General features: G+C 38.6%; 1 protein-coding gene across 4 annotated transcripts in view; it reads left to right on the forward strand.

Annotated features, from left to right (window-relative positions):
- Positions 1–15,712, forward strand: part of ppfibp2a (PPFIA binding protein 2a) — a 38,576-nt gene extending 22,864 nt beyond the window's left edge. For all 4 annotated transcript variants that reach the window (XM_084124754.1, XM_084124753.1, XM_084124755.1 and 1 more), the window contains 16 exons: positions 1,171–1,232; positions 1,789–1,864; positions 2,212–2,306; positions 2,434–2,501; positions 2,587–2,629; positions 2,824–2,865; positions 3,022–3,151; positions 6,234–6,366; positions 6,474–6,593; positions 6,719–6,866; positions 7,223–7,334; positions 8,648–8,736; positions 8,839–8,961; positions 9,077–9,202; positions 14,783–14,971; positions 15,079–15,712. In XM_084124754.1, the coding sequence (XP_083980880.1) occupies positions 1,171–1,232; positions 1,789–1,864; positions 2,212–2,306; positions 2,434–2,501; positions 2,587–2,629; positions 2,824–2,865; positions 3,022–3,151; positions 6,234–6,366; positions 6,474–6,593; positions 6,719–6,866; positions 7,223–7,334; positions 8,648–8,736; positions 8,839–8,961; positions 9,077–9,202; positions 14,783–14,971; positions 15,079–15,282 (1,760 nt within the window). In that variant the 3' untranslated portion in view covers positions 15,283–15,712. The remainder of the gene's footprint in view (positions 1–1,170; positions 1,233–1,788; positions 1,865–2,211; positions 2,307–2,433; positions 2,502–2,586; positions 2,630–2,823; positions 2,866–3,021; positions 3,152–6,233; positions 6,367–6,473; positions 6,594–6,718; positions 6,867–7,222; positions 7,335–8,647; positions 8,737–8,838; positions 8,962–9,076; positions 9,203–14,782; positions 14,972–15,078) is intronic.
- The last annotated feature ends 6,153 nt before the right edge of the window (positions 15,713–21,865 follow it).

The following is a 21,865-nucleotide window of genomic DNA, read 5'->3' on the forward strand; positions in this document are numbered from 1 at the left end:
AGTTAAATCCGACGAGTACTTACAGGCCCGGGAAGGAAGACACGGTTCTCCACGCCAAGTGGAGTTAGGGCACAGCTGCAAAGCAACGGCCCGTTCCACTGGTGGGATACGCGTGTATCCCTTAGCTGCCCCGCCATCAAGGGTGGTGAGGGAGGAGCCACCGGAACGGTTTCTGGCAGTAAAAGGTGCCGTCCACGTCCCCGTAAGCTCCTCATGCACTTCCGGGAAGAAAGGCACTCACCGTAATCTGCCCGAAGCAACCCTCTGAGGGGGATTGGATCGAGGTAGAGGCATGGGGACTCCGCTCCTTTGCAGGAACAAGAGTCTCGACCGCAGCTCCGCGATGGTCATCTTCCCACAATGGGTACATGACTCACCCACAAAAGCTACCTCAGCGTGTTCAATGCCCAGACACACGAGGCAGCGATTGTGTCCCGTGATCCCAGGTAACGACCACATCCAGAAACACACAGATAGAATGTCATCTTTAAAAAAGGCGCGTTCTATCTGTGTAAGCTCTTTTAGGGACTGCTCTCACTGGTGCTGAAGCACGCAGGGGAACGGCCACCACGAACACAGACAGGAATGTGCACCTGTCTGTGCGCTGTTTCTCTGTTGCTGGTCTTACCAGCCGTGAAAACGGCCATTGAGCGCTCTCAGGCACACCTTACCAGCTGTGATAACAGCTTTTTGTTTTTGCTCAATTTGACAAAACAAAAAAGAAAGAGAGAGTGTGAGAGAGAGAGAGAGAGAGAGAGAGAGAGAGAGAAAAGACCGCTCGCGCTGCTGTGCTGTCACGCCCGCACCGAAGATGGAGAGGTCCAGAAAGGCTTGTAAAGTCACTCTGTAATTAGTAGAGAGCATCGAAGTGCTTGGCTCTAAAGCAAAAAGCTGAAGTGCAATCACACCAGCTTCTTATTATATCTGCGCTGCGAGGCTGCACAGCTGATGCAAATGATTGTACACCATTGTGTATTGGCTTGTTTTAGTTTCACTCGAAGTAGATTGGCCTCTCTAGCGAGATTCCTATTCGTCGGTCTCGACGTGGCGTTGACTGACCGACCGAAAGGGAACTTACACATATAGCATTGTGCAGGACTGTACCATATTTAACTGTTATTGCATTGTTTTAAAATGTTGGTCTCTTTCATTGTTTTTCTCTGTCAACAGATCAGGAGCTACAAAGGTTAAAGACAGGAATGGAGTCACTTATTACTGCCAATAATGAAAAGGTATATAGAGTTGTTTTTATTTATCATTTTTGATTTTGAAATGTTCAAAGAAAAAAAAACACATAACAGTTTTTTATTATTATTATTACTTTTTATTATTTAAACACTATTTTTATTATTTAAAAACTATTTTTTTTTTAAAAGTTCATAACTGTTATGGCCACTAACAGAAATTCCAAAATATAGCTCACTTTGTCAACACACTTTCCTCACCATCTCACCATGTTCACAGGGTGAGCAAGACTCAGTTTGAGCACACTGGGTCCTTTGTTCGTCACACTGCCCTGTGTTTATGGACTTAAGTATGTAGAATGTCTGTGAAACTGAAGCCAGAACCAGCTCCCCCAGACGTACCAAATACTTGGACTTACAGGATACCTGTGGCAGAAATTGCCTTGTGTGCCATTTGAACTCAAAATTTATAATTAAATTTCTGCTCGTCACAGGCTTTATACCCTCAATAATGTGATGCTTAGAAGTAATGTATTTTTTATTATTACTATTTACTAAATATGTCTTTTATGGGTTATTAATATATTGTTCAAATTTGTTCCAGGATCGTCGAATAGAAGAGCTCTCTCTCCTCCTCAGCCGGTTTAGAGAGATGAATGAAATCATTACTTTAGTTCAAGGTAAATTCTTCAGACATGTTCTGCCTTGTTTTATCAGACAGTTAGAGGTCATACCCACCAAAATAATTTTGAGATAGATTTTCCAGAAAATATTTATAAGACAAAAATGGCATTGCATAATTAAAGTGATAGAAAATCTGCATAACAGAGTTTTACTGATTAGCTAATTTTTCTGTCAAAATCAAGTGACATTTTGCTGACAAGATTTGAACAAAGCATTAAATGAAGAATGATTTGTTTGTAAGTTGGACATGGCAATGAGATTAAAAGTGTATCATAAACATAGTGAGTCATGATAATATCAGGAGTTTAACAAACTTATGACATATTACTGATATCTTCCATAGGACCCGGAGACAAATCAGTACAGAACAGCAGCAAAGTTGAAAAGCAGAATGAGACTGTAAAGATGAAGACTTTAACACATACAGCTCACACTGAGGTGTGTGTGTGTGTGTGTGTGTGTGTGTGTGTGTGTGTAGGTTAATGAGTATTGGTGGCTGTTGACTCTGTGATAAATCACTTCCTGAACAGTTTCTGATTTTTTTTTTTCTTTGCCTCTGGTAAAGTTGACCTTCTGTAGCTCATCTCCTCTACTGCTGTCTTCATTTTCTTCTCAGAAAGATGCAAACTCCAGGTAAATGAGTCTGTGCATCCAAATATTCTAATTTCAAACAGAAAAAAATGACATGTCACATATAAATAATGTTGCTTTCATATAGGTCCATCAGTATGGAGGACTTTAAAGGCAGCTCAGCACAAAAGGTTTGACCGAATCACTTTAAATTATTTACAGTTGTTTGCTGTTGACACAGATTTATTTTTGTTTGGGTTTTTTTTTTTTTTTTGTGTGTGTGTGTGTGTGTGTGTGTGTGTGTGTGTGTGTGTGTGTTTGTGTTTGTGTGTACGTGTATGATGCTGACATGCCAAAGTTTCCAATGAGTCACTCTATTTTTTAGGCTGTGGATGGGAAACTGGTAGAGCCTGTTTTATCAGAGGAGGTATAGAGTTATTAATCTATCATCATTATATATCAGCATTTTACCACTACCAATGTAACATGGGCATAATTTCATGATATTGCTTCTGAAGATGGATTAAACCTGCCTGCAGCAGACAGTATTAACCTTCACTTCACTTCTTAACCATTTTTATAGATTCGACCAGCTGATAAAAGACATCCGACACTCCCAGCAGTTTTGAGTCACCCAGAGAATAGAGACAGCGAGACGAGTGACACATCCGACCAGAGGACTCCAGAGAACAAAAATGAAGACATCAACCTTAGTATGAGACACTTTAAAAGTACTGCTAATGTAAAAAAGTAACTGCTAATGCTTTTATGCCTAGGGGGATTTATCATGTAATAACTTAGTACTTTCCTGTTGAAGATGACAGTGATTATTAGATAAAAGTTAAGTCCATATGACTGACATGTAAAGTGACCAACCAGTTTATTAACTTTTTACCCAACGTATCAGAGCAGGTATATACATACACAAACCTTAATATTTACAATATAATTTAATATTTTTGTGTATGTGTGTGTTATTAGATAAAATAACACACACATATGTTATTAGATAAAAGTTAAGTCCATATGACTGACATGTAAAGTGACCAACCAGTTTATTAACTTTTTACCCAACGTATCAGAGCAGGTATATACATACACAAACCTTAATATTTATAATATAATTTAATATTTTTGTGTATGTGTGTGTTTGATCATGTCTTGACGCCAATTTTAGGTATAGCCGCCCTCTCGTTTTTGGTAAAGTACTTTTTTGTGACTCAAATGTACTGTATATTTCTAGCCTCTCCTCCACCCCTATTCTGGAGCAAAACCACTTCTACCATCCTTAAAGCCCTGTGCCTTTGATGGGCTGTAATGAAAGGGTCTCTACCAGAGGCCAGAGCAACTATCATATGGGCCCCACCTGTTCAGGACCCACCCTGCGACTGAAGCTTGACTGAAGGCAAATCACTGCCAGATGCCCAAACATGTTTTGACAGGCAGGAAGACTGGAAACTGGCCCATGTAAACCTGCTCAGTTAGTCTCTCCTGCTCCATTAGCACAGCTGCTTTCATTTCATTCATACAAATCTCTAACTGAAGACAGAAAAAAAAAATTTTTTGACTATAATGTTCTTTAGATGAAAGCCTAGCAGGCAGTACTTCAATTAAACATTTAAAATATTATATTATTACACTGTTCCAAAAGAAAACAATAACACTAAAACATCACAGACAGGGCTTAATTAAGCCAGGATTTGGCCTTATTTTAATTAGGATATTTAAGTAGCTTTTATAAATCTGCCTTTAAAAAAAAATAAAAAATACTGCTGGTGAACATCTTGGGTCAAACACAATGACACTGATATACTTTAAAGTCCCCCGTAGTCAATCATTTTATCTCTTAAAACTCATCTTTGATCACAAAAGTGACATATTTAAATATTTTCCAGTGAAAAATGTTTTATTATTATTCTTATTTAATTTTATTAAAAAATGTATTCATTCCTTAAAATAGCTTCAATGTAACTCTACACCATTGCTTCATTTTGTATACACGGAACCATGAATAGGCAAATTAGCCCCGCCTCCACTCACTCACACAAGCTCAGAGATCCACTTGGTCGGTCAACTTTACTGAGGTAAACCCTCGACTCCTCGACAATGGTATCGCTCTTTACAACGTTGGACACACAACGGTAATTAATATGAGCCTTTTGCGTGACTATGTTATCAAACAGCTAAGTAATGTGTTGCTAATGTTACACAAACCATGTTCCCGTTGCCGTTCGCCATCTCAGTCTGCCTTCTAAAAATCAGTATCCTTAGAAGCACTTTGAACAACTTAGAACATCAGTGGAGAAAGGCATATTGTTCATCATAACATCGTAATATACATATAATTCACCCACTATATTGCTAAATGCACACAATTATTCATATAATCGTGAAAAATATACCAGGATAACCTGGCTTCTCTTGAGACTAAACAAAATACTTTTACAAAAACACAAGATCAACATTTCTGCTCTCCCCCCTGAATATTTTCCCCTATTTATTTGCATTGTAGGTCTATTTTTGTGAACATTTTTATTTTTTTATTTTTTTTAAATTCAAACTGAGGGACAAGTCAAAATAATATGTGGTAAACAACAACATGCCATTTGTAATAAGGGTAAATTTAGAGTTGAGGGAGAGCTGGATCCAAGTGCAGATGATGATTTATAAGAAAATACAAAACAACACAAAGCAACTAAAACTCAGAAACTAAGACCCTAATACAAAGAAAATCAGAATAAGAATAATATTGGCAGAATAATATTTTTGAACATTTCTTGAAGATCTTATGAGGCTGTGTTTATCTGATATGTTGACTTCCTCATGATAATTACTTAACATTTAAATACATGAATGTTTTGCCAATCATTATTACATTTTCGGGTCTTTAGCAACCCGGATCTAAAACTCTCCAGATATTAGAGTAACAATTACAGAAGAATAAAATAAAGCATATTTTATTACCTTTTGGATCTTGGAATGGTTCCGTTTGAGTATATGTTTTATGCCATCATCACTGTCCTCATCAGATCTCGTTTACCAGTAGCCTACTTTCAGCATCTGGCACATATTTGCAATCTGAAACATACATTAAAAATATTATTTTCATCTTCAAAATCAATATTTTGATTGCTGATTGCTTCTTCACCTGATCCACCATCAGGTGACAGTGACACTAATTTTAGTTTTTGCTGATGATACTTCCCATTCTTTTGTTTTCTGCCTGCCATAACTATTAGAGAAACGTCACTTTATCATTGTGTATCAGACATTGCCACCTAGTGGAATAAAGGTGAATTGTACTTATTCAGTCATCAAAGATTTATTGCTGTGCAGAAAAAGTATACTTGCACTGTTACACATCTCGAGTCGTTAGCGATCCTATACAATTTGTACAAAAAAATAAATGGGAAAACAGGAATTATTTTATCTTTTATATATATATATATATATACATATACATATATATATATATATATATATATATATATATATATATATATATATATATATTTTTTTTTTTTATTTTTTTTTTTTATTTATTTATTTTTTTTTTTTTACATTGTGTACAATTCATTTATTGAGGAATACTAAGAAGGTTGATGTCTAACTTTTAAAAAAAATGAATTAGGAGGAGGGTTGTGAATGACGTCCCAGGTCACTAAAGACCCGAGATATGAGTTTAAGGGTTAATAGCACCAAAATAGCATTCTGTTGCTGCTTTATTGTTATTGCCACCCAGCTAATAAGTACAATTATTTATTTATTTATTTCATTTAATTTTGTCCCCCTCAGGAATTACAGAGAAAATGAAGGACACAACCACATCTGATCTTTCTTCAGTGTGTTGTAGAGCCGACTCTGGCCAGCAGACTCCTGTGTTACAGGAAAACATCAAAAATACTAGCATTCGCAAACTTTGGGGAAAGTAAGTTGATTATGACCAGGAGCAATTGTAGCACACAAAATATAAAGAAATCTGAGACAAAAAATCTGAGATCATCCATGCATCTGAGAATATGTGTTTGTACTGAGGATGAAGAGGACAGGTGTTCTGTCAGATGACTTGGAGCCCACTCAGTTCAGGAGAGGAGGCTTCAGGGCTACAGCTGGGCCACGGCTAACACGGACTCCTGATTCTGGACACTCATCTCGGTAAAGTTCCCTTAATGAAAAGGCAGGCCAGAGCTGCAATAGACATTGGAGGGACATGATCTCCTTTACATAACATACACTGAACTGTTATTGCTCTTATCATGTTATTATCTTGTCTTCATCAGTTCCCACACACCCTTCTCTAAGTGGTCGACAGAGCAGGTGTGTGGTTGGCTGGAAGACTGTGGTTTGGGTCAGTATGTCAGTTTGGCCCGTCAGTGGGTTGATAGTGGACAAACCCTCCTCTCTGCCACCCCACAGGAGCTTGAGAAGGTTTATTTTTATGCTATTATTATTATTATTATTATTATTGTGTGTAATTTAGCTGTTGCCTATTCTATGTAGGCATGTCACTGTGGATTATATTAGTAACAGTAATATGCAGATGATGTTGTTGAATGTTTGCAAGCAAGTGACAATTAACAAATTTCAAATGCTCCCAATATTATCAGCAAAGCGGTCATAACAAAAATGTCAACAGCTTGATGGAACATGATGTAAAATAACCAACCACAGTTTGTTTCTTACATCACAATAAATTATATTATCAACCACAAAGATAGACTGGTGTACAAGACTCAGTGAAACAGTACAACAGTCATGATGACTCTTGTGCTCTTTTTAAACAGGAGATTTGTATTAAACATCCTCTGCACAGAAAGAAGCTGCAACTCGCTCTAAGAGCTTTTAGTAACAAGACAATGGAGAAATCGTCACAACTGGATCACATCTGGGTTACACGTATGTACTAATATTAATAAATTAGCTAGATTTGTACAAATACTTTAAGAACATGATTAAAATTATTAAGAAATGGTAAATGTCATTTTAAAATAAATCAGGGGCGTTAGGCATGAGTAGTGATTATGGTTTGGCATGTGTCAAAAATGATCGATGGCCCTATAATTAATGATGATTGATGGGTTGACCTCTTGACCTTGCCACATCCCCTGCCCTAGCGATTACCTTGACCTGACCTTGACCTAGCAATGACCTTGACCTCTCCATGCCGGTTTCGCCTTTGACCTTGTGTGTAATTGGAATAACTGGATAATTGAATAATAGGAATAATTGGATAATATGTCTATGACCTTGTGAGTATAAGGCATCCATTGATTAATATTTGAACTTTGATACGATATAATGGAAATCATCAGATATCAGGTTGTGTGCCACATGCAAGCATCAGCATCAGCTCCCCTCCCACCCTCCACATTCCATCTCAGGGGGATTGCTGGGAACTGTGGAAGTGAGAAAAAAGGTTTTCAACAATGACGTATATTTCACACTAACTAAAGTTGAAAAAACATTCTGTTCTTTAAAGGTATATAAAATATATTTTTTCTACATTTACTGAAACACAGGGCCCTGATTATTTTAGTTTTAGATAAACAAAAAAATAAAACTAGAAAAAAAGTTTGTTGAGACAAACTTTAAGTTGTCTTGAGAAAGCCAGACCAGAGAGTTTGAAGAAGTTTAAAGTAGTTTGAAGTTTAAAGAAAGATTAGTTAGAAAGAAAGGAAGATTAGTACGAAAGAAAGAAAGAAAGAAAGAAAGAAAGAAATATTAGTTAGAAAGGAAGATTAGTTAGAAAGAAAAAAGAAAGAAAGATTCTAAAGAAAGAAAGATTAGTTAGAAAGAAAGAAAGATTAGTTAGAAAGAAAGAAAGATTAGTAAGAAAGAAAGATTAGTTAGAAAGAAAGAAAGATTTGTTAGAAATAAAGAAAGAAAGATAAGTTAGAAAGAAACCATACATAACCAAGGACTGGAACTATCATTTTTATAATCCAATGTAAAAGCTGCATTTTAAAATTATTTATTTATAATTAATATTTTGAATTAAATACTGTCACGTTCGGTCTGTGCTTGATTTTTACGTTTTTCAGTGGTTTGCTGAGTTTTTGTATCCTGAGAAGTGTTTGAGTTTGTTTTCATCAAATATGATGACATGCTTATGATTAGATCCAGCGTTTATCGAGTTTCATGAGTTTTCTGTATGCCGGTTTAAATATGTCCATTCTGCCAATGTGTCTCCACTTCCTAATTTTCTGTAGGTTGGCTTGATGACATTGGTTTACCACAGTACAAAGATCAGTTCTACGAAAGCAAGGTTGATGGCCGCATGCTACAGTATCTAACAGTGGTAAGACCAAACGTTCCCTCTATCCCTCTGTCAAAAATGCCATGGAACAGTGCTTTTCCAGATGCACATATTTTAACTGAAACTGATGTTTTTTTTTCTCAGAACGATCTCTTGTTCCTGAAAGTCACCAGTCAACTCCATCATCTGAGCATTAAATGTGCCATCCATGTCCTGCACGTCAACAAGTTTAACCCAAACTGCTTGAGACGCAGGCCAGGGGATGAGGTAAGACAAATCGCAGATTAAAAATGCATGCAAGCATGGATAGAGTCAAAGCTTCAGTTAATTATTTGTGCTCTAACACTGAAAGAGTGTGTTTGTTTGTTTTTTATACATACAGAATAAGACATCGCCCTCTGAGGTGGTGCAGTGGTCTAACCATAGAGTGATGGAGTGGTTGAGGTCAGTGGATTTGGCTGAATATGCTCCAAACCTAAGAGGCAGCGGCGTTCATGGAGGCCTAATTGTGAGTTGGCACTGGCTGCTAAAGCACTACTGCTAACAATGCTTAACCTGTTAACTGTCACCCCCCTTTTTTTGAGTAGACATGAAAATGCACATTTCGAACTTAACCGTTAAGTGTCACGGGCCCACCGGTGGGCCCAAATCCATTACATATTTAAAACAGTAATATCCTATACTAAACCTAAATTAATCTTGACAAACTATATATCATTTGAAAGCTTACAATCTCTAGTTTTCATATTTGGTGACTGATTTTCAAAATAAATTACAGAGGAGCCATAATTTATCAATTTGCAACAAGAATATTTTCATATTCCTAAGGCGTGTTCAGACCTTTATTTTGAAATAGCAATGAACATGAAAAATCATGAAAGAATATAGAAACCTCAGTTTGTTTTCATGCCAAGAGTTCAAAAGATACCATCCATTCAATTACTTTAGAAAAAAGGGTCTGAAAATGTTTTAAATATAAAGAAAAAAATAATAGATTCACCATTTGTGATGTGGCAGCGAGCTATAGCGCACATACGTGTTCTTTTTATGTGTTTCTTAGAGGTTGAATTCATATCAAAATCTGCCAAACTTCCCATATTACTTCTGAATAGAATGTCTACTTCATAAATTGCATGAAAATTGTGGAAATCATGGTTCAGATCACTCAAACCACATATGGAAATGGAGGCGCCCTTATATGGGCAGTAATGGAGTCTGGTTGTCACCTAGTGAAAAAGTTTTGTACTGCGCCCAAACAAAATCTTACTGAAAGCTCATTTTTTGAGATATCAACCTAAATTTTGAAACACAACTTGTTCAGATTTTTTACTTTGATTTTTTTGCAGATTTAGAGTCGCCCAGGTTTAAAAAATATATATTTTATATAAAATATGAATAATTAAATTTTTTACGTTGTATATTTCCATAAACTCAAACTTCTATAACTTTTTTTCTGTTTCACTTTCTTAATTTATTTCACTTCTCCAAAATTCTTCCAAATGTCTTCTTTAAAACAAGACCAATTGTTTGTCTATACTCCAAAGCATTCTTTAATTACAACCATTTAAATATGCCAGTACATGAGATAGGCCATATGTATCTTATGGATAGCAGAATTGTCCTTCCCAGTAAATAAGAGACTGATAAACTTGGCTCAACCATGATTGTATTAATATATATATATATATATATATATATATTTATATTTATATATCGTCGCTGCCCGATGAAACTCACGTATGTCCCAAACGGTTACTTTTCAGGAAGTGAAAAAAACACCGTAATTTCAAAAGCAGTTGAACGTAGCGTTGTCATACTTGGTACGGCATCTTTAAATGTAACCATATTCTTGCCAGTGTAATGATATAATCCACATTTGACCAAAATCAAGTTTAAATGGACATACGTGCATATTTTACAGTAACGGTGGTCGATACGCGTTCTTCCGATCATTAATTAGAATGGCCAAGTCGTGTTTCATATTGACAGATGAATAGGCTACGCTCAGTTTATTAAATACGCTCAGTTTATTAAATGTCTCTTGCAAACTATGAAGGGACAATTAATCAATACACTGACATGGCAATGCTAGACAGATACTTTGTTTGCACAGTCCTACCGTAATTTTGTCACTCCTCTCCACTCCTAGACGTACGTCTGGCGTCAGGGGGGAAACGTTTACCTCGATAAAGTTAGGCCTACTGTAAAGGAAAGTCATTGTCTCACCAGGCTATGTTTATTTGGCACTGTATTGCAGAAAAGAAAAGTGAAACTTAAGATGAAACTTCACGAGACAGCTCAAAATCTGCTTTAAAATACTACAATTTGAGGGTAGTTTTCAACTGAATAGAAAATGGTTTTCCCTCAAAGATGTGTATTCAAATCTCAGGATGATTTTGTTAAACCTTATTCTAATAAGTATGAATCTAAACTCCAGGGCACAAAAACAACAAAAAACCTTAGTCACTGTTTTGATTTACTGACACATAGACATCAAGAAATGATTTTGAGACAAAGAACATCTGACTGTACATGAATCATTACATGTTAGAAATGACTGGTCACAGATCAGGCATTAGAATGAGTATGGTTACTTACAAGTTGTTGCATTACTGTTGAGTCCATATCGTAAAAGTCTGTTTGCAAAGCCTGCGCCGAAATTGCAACTGATTTACCAAAGAATCCACAGTGAAATGTACCTAATACAAATAAATAGTGCTCAACTGAGACATTCACATTATTGAAAATAAATAACCACATTCCTAGCATTAGGATCTTTTGGAAGTAGGGGTGTAACGGTTCACAAAATTCACGGTTCGGTTCGATACGATACACTGGTGTCACGGTTCGGTACGTTTTCGATACAGCAAAAAGAAAGAAATGCCAGAGAAATTTCCATGTTTTAATTTTTTTTTTAGCTTAAACTAACATCATAAAGTATGGTCATTTTTTACTTTGAGCAATGATGGAGCTAGACTCTTCTTAGGAGCATATAAAACAAAAACAGCTCCTTATAAAAAAATTAAATGTAATATTGTAGTAGTAATAAACAAAGGTTTATTTTATTTCAGATTAACATTTGAGGGCAGCAATTTTATTCATAATGTCGAAATAAAACCGACGTAACGTTACTTGAAAGCACAATGTTTCTTCCTGGTTTCCACGTCAACGCTGTTTGATCCGTTAATAACTGAGAAATGTGAATGCTTCTCACTAGATCTCGCAGCGATGTTATTACTTCAGTGGCAAATTCAAATGCTTTCTTTACTGGATCTCTTAGCGCTGTGTAATAACAGTGTTGCTTGATCAACATCGGCTCGCGCTGCATTGGTCCAAACTGATAAGCGGTCCGTGAAGCACAAAATAAGGAGTAGCGCAGTTTCGTTCCGCTTTCATTACGTTTGTCATTTGATGTTGGGCAATGTTGTGGTCGATTATGAGCCTACATTTGAAATAACAAAATGTTGTTCGGCAGGAAAAATGGTCCAACGAACCGTTCGGTTTGTAATGTGTACCGAACCAAAAGCCTCGTACCGAACGGTTCAATACGAATACGTGTATCGTTACACCCCTATTTGGAAGGTAACATTATTTTTAGTCCTGTGATTCTGTATCACTCTTCTCTTCTGCAGAGGCATTCTTTCAAATATCTATGACGTCATTACTAAGCACATTCCAAAACGAGTCATTTTCAGACCTTGGTTTCAATAAAATATGTTTTTGGACTAACAAGGAAGTATTCAGTTCTGAAACTTAAAGGATATGAGGAGCTCTTTTCCAAAACGCTATAAATCCATGTAAATATTTTTCAGGAAAATTACATTTTTTTACCTAGACCCACACATTTTGTGAATATTCAATTTATCCTGTTAAAATGTTGTTTTTTTTGGCTCAGTCTGAACATGTTGAACAATGATTATTAAATCAAACAACAAAATTGTTGATGATAAATTCAAATTTTTTTTTTTAAACGCTATAAATCCATCCATTTTTTTTTCAAAAATTGATGGTTTGTCAAAAAAAAAAAAAAAGGCAAGTCAGTCAGTAATAAATACATTGGCATTCAGTAAAGTGTCGAACCCATAAAAAGTAGAACCATTGTCCATTTTACATAAAACAAATCACGACATGACCTTGTGTGAGTGAGAGAGTGAGTGAGTGGCATTCACACCAAACGCGAATAGAGCATCTGGTGCAAGTGATTTTCATGTTACAGTGAGGAAAATAAGTATTTGAACACCCTGCTATTTTGCAAGTTCTCCCTCTTGGAAATCTTGGAGGGGTCTGAAATTGTCATCGTAGGTGCATGTCCACTGTGAGAGACATAATCTAAAAAAAAAATCCATAACTATTTATTTGTATGATACAGCTGCAAATAAGTATTTGAACACCTGTCTATCAGCTAGAATTCTGACCCTCAAAGACCTGTTAGTCTGCCTTTAAAAAGTCCACCACCACTCCATTTATTATCCTAAATTTGATGCACCTGTTTGAGGTCGTTAGCTGCATAAAGACACCTGTCCACCCCATACAATCAGTAAGAATCCAACTACTAACATGGCCAAGACCAAAGAGCTGTCCAAAGACACTAGAGACAAAATTGTACACCTTCACAAGGCTGGAAAGGGCTACGGGGAAATTGCCAAGCAGCTTGGTGAAAAAAGGTCCACTGTTGGAGCAATCATTAGAAAATGGAAGAAGCTAAACATGTCTGTCAATCTCCCTCGGACTGGGGCTCCATGCAAGATCTCACCTCGTGGGGTCTCAATGATCCTAAGAAAGGTGAGAAATCATCCCAGAACTACACGGGAGGAGCTGGTCAATGACCTGAAAAGAGCTGGGACCACCGTTTCCAAGGTTACTGTTGGTAATACACTAAGACGTCATGGTTTGAAATCATGCATGGCACGGAAGGTTCCCCTGCTTAAACCAGCACATGTCAAGGCCCGTCTTAAGTTTGCCAATGACCATTTGGATGATCCAGAGGAGTCATGGGAGAAAGTCATGTGGTCAGATGAGACCAAAATAGAACTTTTTGGTCATAATTCCACTAAACGTGTTTGGAGGAAGAAGAATGATGAGTACCATCCCAAGAACACCATCCCTACTGTGAAGCATGGGGGTGGTAGCATCATGCTTTGGGGGTGTTTTTCTGCACATGGGACAGGGCGACTGCACTGTATTAAGGAGAGGATGACCGGGGCCATGTATTGCGAGATTTTGGGGAACAACCTCCTTCCCTCAGTTAGAGCATTGAAGATGGGTCGAGGCTGGGTCTTCCAACATGACAATGACCCGAAGCACACAGCCAGGATAACCAAGGAGTGGCTCTGTAAGAAGCATATCAAGGTTCTGGCGTGGCCTAGCCAGTCTCCAGACCTAAACCCAATAGAGAATCTTTGGAGGGAGCTCAAACTCCGTGTTTCTCAGTGACAGCCCAGAAACCTGACTGATCTAGAGAAGATCTGTGTGGAGGAGTGGGCCAAAATCCCTCCTGCAGTTTGTGCAAACCTGGTGAAAAACTACAGGAAACGTTTGACCTCTGTAATTGCAAACAAAGGCTACTGTACCAAATATTAACATTGATTTTCTCAGGTGTTCAAATACTTATTTGCAGCTGTATCATACAAATAAATAGTTAAAAAATCATACATTGTGATTTCTGGATTTTTTTGTTTTGATTATGTCTCTCACAGTGGACATGCATCTACGATGACAATTTCAGACCCCTCCATGATTTCTAAGTGGGAGAACTTGCAAAATAGCAGGGTGTTCAAATACTTATTTTCCTCACTGTAAGTCAATGTAAAGACGCGTTTACGCGCATCTGGAGGTCCTGCGGCGCGAATGAGGCGTTTAGCGCGGCGTGGACGCGCGAATGAGGCGAATTGAGCATCTGGCGCGATACGCGCGAGTGAATTGAGGGTGAGAGAGCGAGAGAGAATTCTGATTAGTCCAGAGGATGTATCGCGTTTAGGCTAAAAATAGATTCTATACATTCTATATTTAGAGCTATATATGAAAAGCTCAAGGACAATTTGATTTCTCAATTCATGACCCCTTTAAGTTGTCTGTTTCTGCTTATCAGATCCTAGAGCCTCGCTTTTACTCTGAGACCATGGCTATGCTGCTCAACATCCCTCCTCAGAAGACCCTCCTCAGACGCCACCTTACCACCAACTTCAGCACACTGGTGGGGCTCCAGGCCCAACAGGAGAAGCAAGAGTTTGCCAACGCCAGTGGGCACACAGCCCTAAACACCACTGCCAAAGTCAGGGTATGATATTACAAACACAATCATTTAAGTCATCCATTATATGCAATGTATATGCAGTTGTAAGTTAATCATGTTCATGTTTTTTGACAAAAAAATTTCTGTCTTAGCCAAAGAAGCTTGGCTTTACTCACTTCAGACAACTGAGAAAGCTCAGGATGGATGAATCTGCAGATTACATCTGCCCCATGGAAACAGGAACCCCACCAGTCCTTAGTGGGACTCCAAAGCGGCCTTACACAAGTTTTAGGGGCATCAGCCCTATCCTGGCCAGAGATTCAGACAGACTTGAGCAAGTTGGGTCAAAGAGCTGATTCACTGCTTCTTCAATTCAACCAATCTTAGCCAAACAATGCTGCGCTTACTGCCACTAACACTATCAAATGCCAGCACTGCAGTAACTCCACAATGCTGCTTGAATCTCAGCATTAATAAGTAGGAGAAGCCCATAATTTATAATTCAGTGTATCATCTGGATATCTAGGTAAAGACTGACCATGGAGTCTGAAAAAAAAAAAAAAAAAAAAACCCATCAGAAATTATTATTATTATTATTATTTGTCTTGTCTAGGTAGTTCAAATGCTGAAATATAACATTGAAGGCTTAATTTGAGTTTCTTGATTTTATACCTTTAACAAATAATTTATACCTATCCCTGGCACTTTTTTTTCTGTATATTGATTTTTTTCAGTCTGCTGTAAACTTCTGCTGATTTGTCCACATAAATGAGTTTTGAAATGCCCAATGAACTGATTCTTTCTTTTCTCTAGGGATGGAAGCTAGGGATGGGTCTATACCACTTTTTTTAATGCCTGATACAAATATCACAATCTTGAGTATCTGACGATACCAATGCCAATCTTATACCAGTACTGTTTTCTCTTGATCAGTTTAGAATATCTACACCTCACTAATTATACAATGCTTCATTAAATACTAAAAGCCAATTCAGAAATAATAAATACATAACATCAATTGCTCAAAGATTGTATTTAAAATTAAGAAATGCATACCTGACACAGGACACACAGTGGCGTGTGAGTGTTAAGACACTCACACAGCACTGCATGGGGGTCTTCTGGCTACAGAATTTTCCCAAATGGCTGCTCTACCACTTTTCCTTAAATACCCAGACCAGAACAAAAGGGTTGTACATTTTTACTACACAAACACCTGGTTTCGGGGGAGAGGAGAGGATTCTCAGAGATCCTGAAGAGACACCACCCAAAAAGGAGAACAGCATTCTCCTAAGTTTTTAATCTTTCTCATAATACCAGTGATTGCAGTGAAATTGAGACTATTTTACCAATCACATTTATAGACATTTAAAATTATACCAAACATGAAAGGGAAAAACAAAAGATTCACAGGATACATACAGTGAGGAAAATAAGTATTTGAACACCCTGCTATTTTGCAAGTTCTCCCACTTGGAAATCATGGAGGGGTCTGAAATTGTCATCGTAGGTGCATGTCCACTGTGAGAGACATAATCTAAATAAAAAAAATCCAGAAATCACAATGTATGATTTTTTAACTATTTATTTGTATGATACAGCTGCAAATACGTATTTGAACACCTGTCTATCAGCTAGAATTCTGACCCTCAAAGACCTGTTAGTCTGCCTTTAAAATGTCCACCTCCACTCCATTTATTATCCTAAATTAGATGCACCTGTTTGAGGTCGTTAGCTGCATAAAGACACCTGTCCACCCCATACAATCAGTAAGAATCCAACTACTAACATGGCCAAGACCAAAGAGCTGTCCAAAGACACTAGAGACAAAATTGTACACCTCCACAAGGCTGGAAAGGGCTATGGGGAAATTGCCAAGCAGCTTGGTGAAAAAAGGTCCACTGTTGGAGCAATCATTAGAAAATGGAAGAAGCTAAACATGACTGTCAATCTCCCTCGGACTGGGGCTCCATGCAAGATCTCACCTCGTGGGGTCTCAATGATCCTAAGAAAGGTGAGAAATCAGCCCAGAACTACACGGGAGGAGCTGGTCAATGACCTGAAAAGAGCTGGGACCACCGTTTCCAAGGTTACTGTTGGTAATACACTAAGACGTCATGGTTTGAAATCATGCATGGCACGGAAGGTTCCCCTGCTTAAACCAGCACATGTCAAGGCCCGTCTTAAGTTTGCCAATGACCATTTGGATGATCCAGAGGAGTCATGGGAGAAAGTCATGTGGTCAGATGAGACCAAAATAGAACTTTTTGGTCATAATTCCACTAAACGTGTTTGGAGGAAGAAGAATGATGAGTACCATCCCAAGAACACCATCCCTACTGTTAAGCATGGGGGTGGTAGCATCATGCTTTGGGGGTGTTTTTCTGCACATGGGACAGGGCGACTGCACTGTATTAAGGAGAGGATGACCGGGGCCATGTATTGCGAGATTTTGGGGAACAACCTCCTTCCCTCAGTTAGAGCATTGAAGATGGGTCGAGGCTGGGTCTTCCAACATGACAATGACCCGAAGCACACAGCCAGGATAACCAAGGAGTGGCTCTGTAAGAAGCATATCAAGGTTCTGGCGTGGCCTAGCCAGTCTCCAGACCTAAACCCAATAGAGAATCTTTGGAGGGAGCTCAAACTCCGTGTTTCTCAGCGACAGCCCAAAAACCTGACTGATCTAGAGAAGATCTGTGTGGAGGAGTGGGCCAAAATCCCTCCTGCAGTGTGTGCAAACCTGGTGAAAAACTACAGGAAACGTCTGACCTCTGTAATTGCAAACAAAGGCTACTGTACCAAATATTAACATTGATTTTCTCAGGTGTTCAAATACTTATTTGCAGCTGTATCATACAAATAAATAGTTAAAAAAATCATACATTGTGATTTCTGGATTTTTTTTTTTAGATTATGTCTCTCACAGTGGACATGCACCTACGATGACAATTTCAGACCCCTCCATAATTTCTAAGTGGGAGAACTTGCAAAATAGCAGGGTGTTCAAATACTTATTTTCCTCACTGTATAACTTTCAGTGACTTGAATCAGAGGGAAGGGAGTAGGGAGATGCCCAAACTTATCTTCTCACCCATCTATGCAAGGGGGTGTCCTGTGATCTTTCTTTGAGATCTTCTCTCCAGGGGTGTGTTTTATTGTTTTATTGCAGGGTGTTTTGATCTCAGCTTTTGTCTTAGCAGGAAAACCACGTCTTAAAGAGAAAACGGATTAATATGGAGAAAACTACTAAGCATGCTCACAGCAATGTATGTGAATGTATTGGCAATAGCAAGACTCAGGACTTGTTCTGCAGCACCATAGCAGATCTATTCCGCCAGGGCCATGCCAATCTCTATTAACATACCAATCTCCCAAGAGTTGTCATGACAGAACTAAAATAATATTAGCACTGATTACTTTTCATTGAAAAAAGTTTTCTACTTTTTAAACTATTATCTAAACGTTTGTAAATATTATGTTCCCTTTCGAAAGCTACAATCGATGCTGCGCTGCTCAGCGCATTGGGAACATATATTTTATCGTGACCAGCTGTGAATATTGTGTATAACACGTCGATGGAATTGACCCGGAGGTAATATAGCCTCGGTCGGTGACGTCATCGGCACACCCCCGCAACACGAGGCTATAAGTAGATGAGCCACAGGTGCATCGTCAGGTCTTTTGTCTTCAGACCATTACTGTGCAGTGTGTGCATCAAAGAACTCTCTCTCTACCTTCATTCTGATAAAGATCTGTTGTTAGGAGTTAGTTTACTCAGGCAGTGTGCAGAATTTCTCATTTCCAAAATCTTTTTCTCTCTCGCTACAATATAGAGTTTAAAAGTAAAAAAAAAAGTGAAATGAGCCAACAAAGCAATAAGCGCTGTGTTCCTCCATGCTCCCGTCCCATGTCTGAGCTGCATACACACGATTATTGCTTTGTGTGTTTGGGGGAAGAGCACGCGGTACTGGCTATAGAGAAAGGCGGGTGTGAGCATTGTGACCAGCTCACAGTTAAAATGCTTCGCTTCCGTCTGAACTATTTCCAGTCCGCACCCGCATTACCAACGTGGGGCTCTCATATGGATCTGCATGACGAGCAAGAGACGGGTAGAAGCACCGGAGAAGCACCGGAGCGCGCTTCGGGATCACGAGAAGGGATGTTAGGATCTGGTGACACAGCAAGCGAAAGGGACGGTCGCTTGCTGTGTCACCAGATCCTAACATCCCTTCTCGTGATCCCGAAGCGCGCTCCGGTGCTTCTTCGGTTCACGAGGGGGATGATATATCTCTTGGTTCTTCAGATCATAACGAGCAGCCAGCCTCTGAGCATTCCTCTCGCGAAAAGAAATCTGTCGAGGAATTGCTAGAGGTGGTTACTTGCGCGGTGGCCAGGTTACAGCTTGACTGGCCACGCGAACAAGAGACCCCCAAACGCAGTAAGCTTGAGGATAGGTTTCTGTCCGGTGGCAGGGGGGAGAGAACATTACATCAGTCTCTCCCCTTTTTCGAGGACCTCCATGATGAGCTGTCTAAGTCATGGAGTAAACCTTATACTTCTCGCGTTTTTGTGCCCTCGACGTCGACTTTTTCGACTATCGTGGGTGCGAAAGCGCGGGGGTATACGGAGATGCCTCGGGTTGAAGAGACGCTCGCGAGCTATCTCTCACCCGAATCAGCATCTTCAATTAAGAAACCTACCCTCCCCACTAAACCCTGTCGTATAACATCATCTTTAGTGGGAAAAGCTTATCAAGCTGCAGGTCAGGCTGGTGCTGCGCTGCACACTATGGCAGTGTTACAGGCGTACCAGGCTGACCTGTTGAAGGATTTGAGTGCGGACAGTACGATTGACGAGGAATCATTCACTGAGCTTCGTCGTGCCACAGATCTTTCTCTCCGTGCGACCAAGCTTCCAGCGAAATGTTAGATGTTCCATTGTTTCCGGCTGTCATTCCGGACACGGAACATCTAACATCCCCTCAAAAGGAAGTATTAAAATGAATACCACTCTCAGAAAGTCTGGCAGCATGGAAACTTCTGCCAGGCGTTTCTGCGTGGGTATTAAGCACAGTACAGTTAGGATACAGAATCCAATTTATTCGTCGTCCTCCGCATTTCAACGGTTTGATTTTCACTTCCGTGAAACCGGAGCTGATGCATGTACTGTCGCAAGAGCTGCAAACTCTTCTGAGCAAAGAGGCCATAGAACATGTTCCTCTTCCAGAGAGGGAGTCAGGTTATTACAGCAGATACTTCCTAGTTCCCAAAAAGGATGGGGGGTTGCGTCCAATCTTAGATCTTCGAAGCTTAACCCTCTGGGGACCAAGCTGTTTTTGGGGTCCTTGAGATGTTCTGACATGCCTTGACATTTGTGCTTTTTTCAGTTATTTATAAACATGTTAATGGAAAAGGTGTAAATTCACTCTATATAGCACAAACAGGGCTACCATAATATGCGAGCAACGTGTATGTAGATGTTTGTATTTTTAAGAGAATAATGTTTATGCGTGGTTATTGGAAAAAATTAAAATGAAAGTTGCTGAATTAAGACCACAAAACACATATTAAATATGTGTCCACAAGACTTTTGACTAATGGATGTTGTCCCTTTGAGTTCTAGCTTCAAAATGATGTAAAAATAGTCTTGCTTTATCGTTCACAAAAAAAAAAATACATTGATTTAAATGGTGTAAAACAGGTTTTGCTTGGAAAGCCAATATGCGAGGGGGAGGAGTAGTTTACACCTTAGATTACAATGTCCCACCCACTCTGCATAATTAGCCATTCATCAGGTGTGACACTGACTGAGCCACAATGCAAGGACAAAAGATGTATTTAGAAGAAGACTTATATTGACCATTTAAGATTTCGCTTACATCTCTCTTGTAAATATGTTTTGCTATTTTATTAAAAATGTTACAATTACAACAATAATTACAATTTCAACAATATTTCAAGTGTACTCTTTCTTTGTAAAAAAAAAAAAAAAAAAAAGATTATAGGCCTACATTTTATCATATGTATTCATTAGTTTGAATATAGCCAACATTGGAACATCTAACATCTTAGTCTATGAATTTATTTTTGACAAAAATAGTATTTTTTTTTTGCAGTTTAATACGTTGCTTATACAAATACATTTTATTTCAACATATTCCAGTCGATTTTTACTCATCTCAGTAGGCTATAGCAAAGCAGTTTATTCTTTCACACACAGACGCGCGATTCATATTTAGGCTAAACAGTCTTTACAAATATGTCCCCTTCATTCATCTCACAGAAAGGCGAGTCATATTATAGAAATGCGATTCATCTTTTTGCGGTTTACATAGGCCTACACTAACGTTATTCCATAACGTTATTCCACACGTGAGAAAATAAAACAGCCTACCTCACTCCTCAGCGGAATCTGCTCCTCATTTCAGGAGATATTGCTCCTCATCAGCACTGTTCTGAGGAATCTTTTCTCCATAAGGTAGGCTATAATGTCTCACTCGCGAGGAGTCGCGACGCGCTTTGTTTACAGCTGATGTGGGCGTTTCACAGCTCTGAAATAGTTCTCAGAATTTGCGTTTGAATAGCACGCGCTCTCCGGGGAGTGGTCACATTACTGTGAATTAGCTCGTAATGAGCTCGACAGGAGTCGCTCTCTTTTTATACAGATTACAGAAGCTGACAATATTTGTTTTTTATATAAATGACTTCATTTAAAAGATGCGATCTCAAGCTTTATGCCCGTGGGTCTGTTTGCCTGTTTGACTGAATTTTCGCGGAGTTATAGATCATTTTCGAACGCGTTTCAAATGGGAGTTTACTGACAGAGAGAAGGCAGAAATCGCATCATGTTAATTTTTCTTTATTTGTCAAAAAGCAAAACACTTTATTTTTATTGTGAGTATACAGAAAAAAAATAGAAACTGAACAGGATCGATTG

The sequence above is a fragment of the Abramis brama genome (assembly GCF_963993115.1).
Source record: "Abramis brama genome assembly, chromosome: 9".
NCBI classification, from domain to species: Eukaryota; Metazoa; Chordata; class Actinopteri; order Cypriniformes; family Leuciscidae; genus Abramis; species Abramis brama.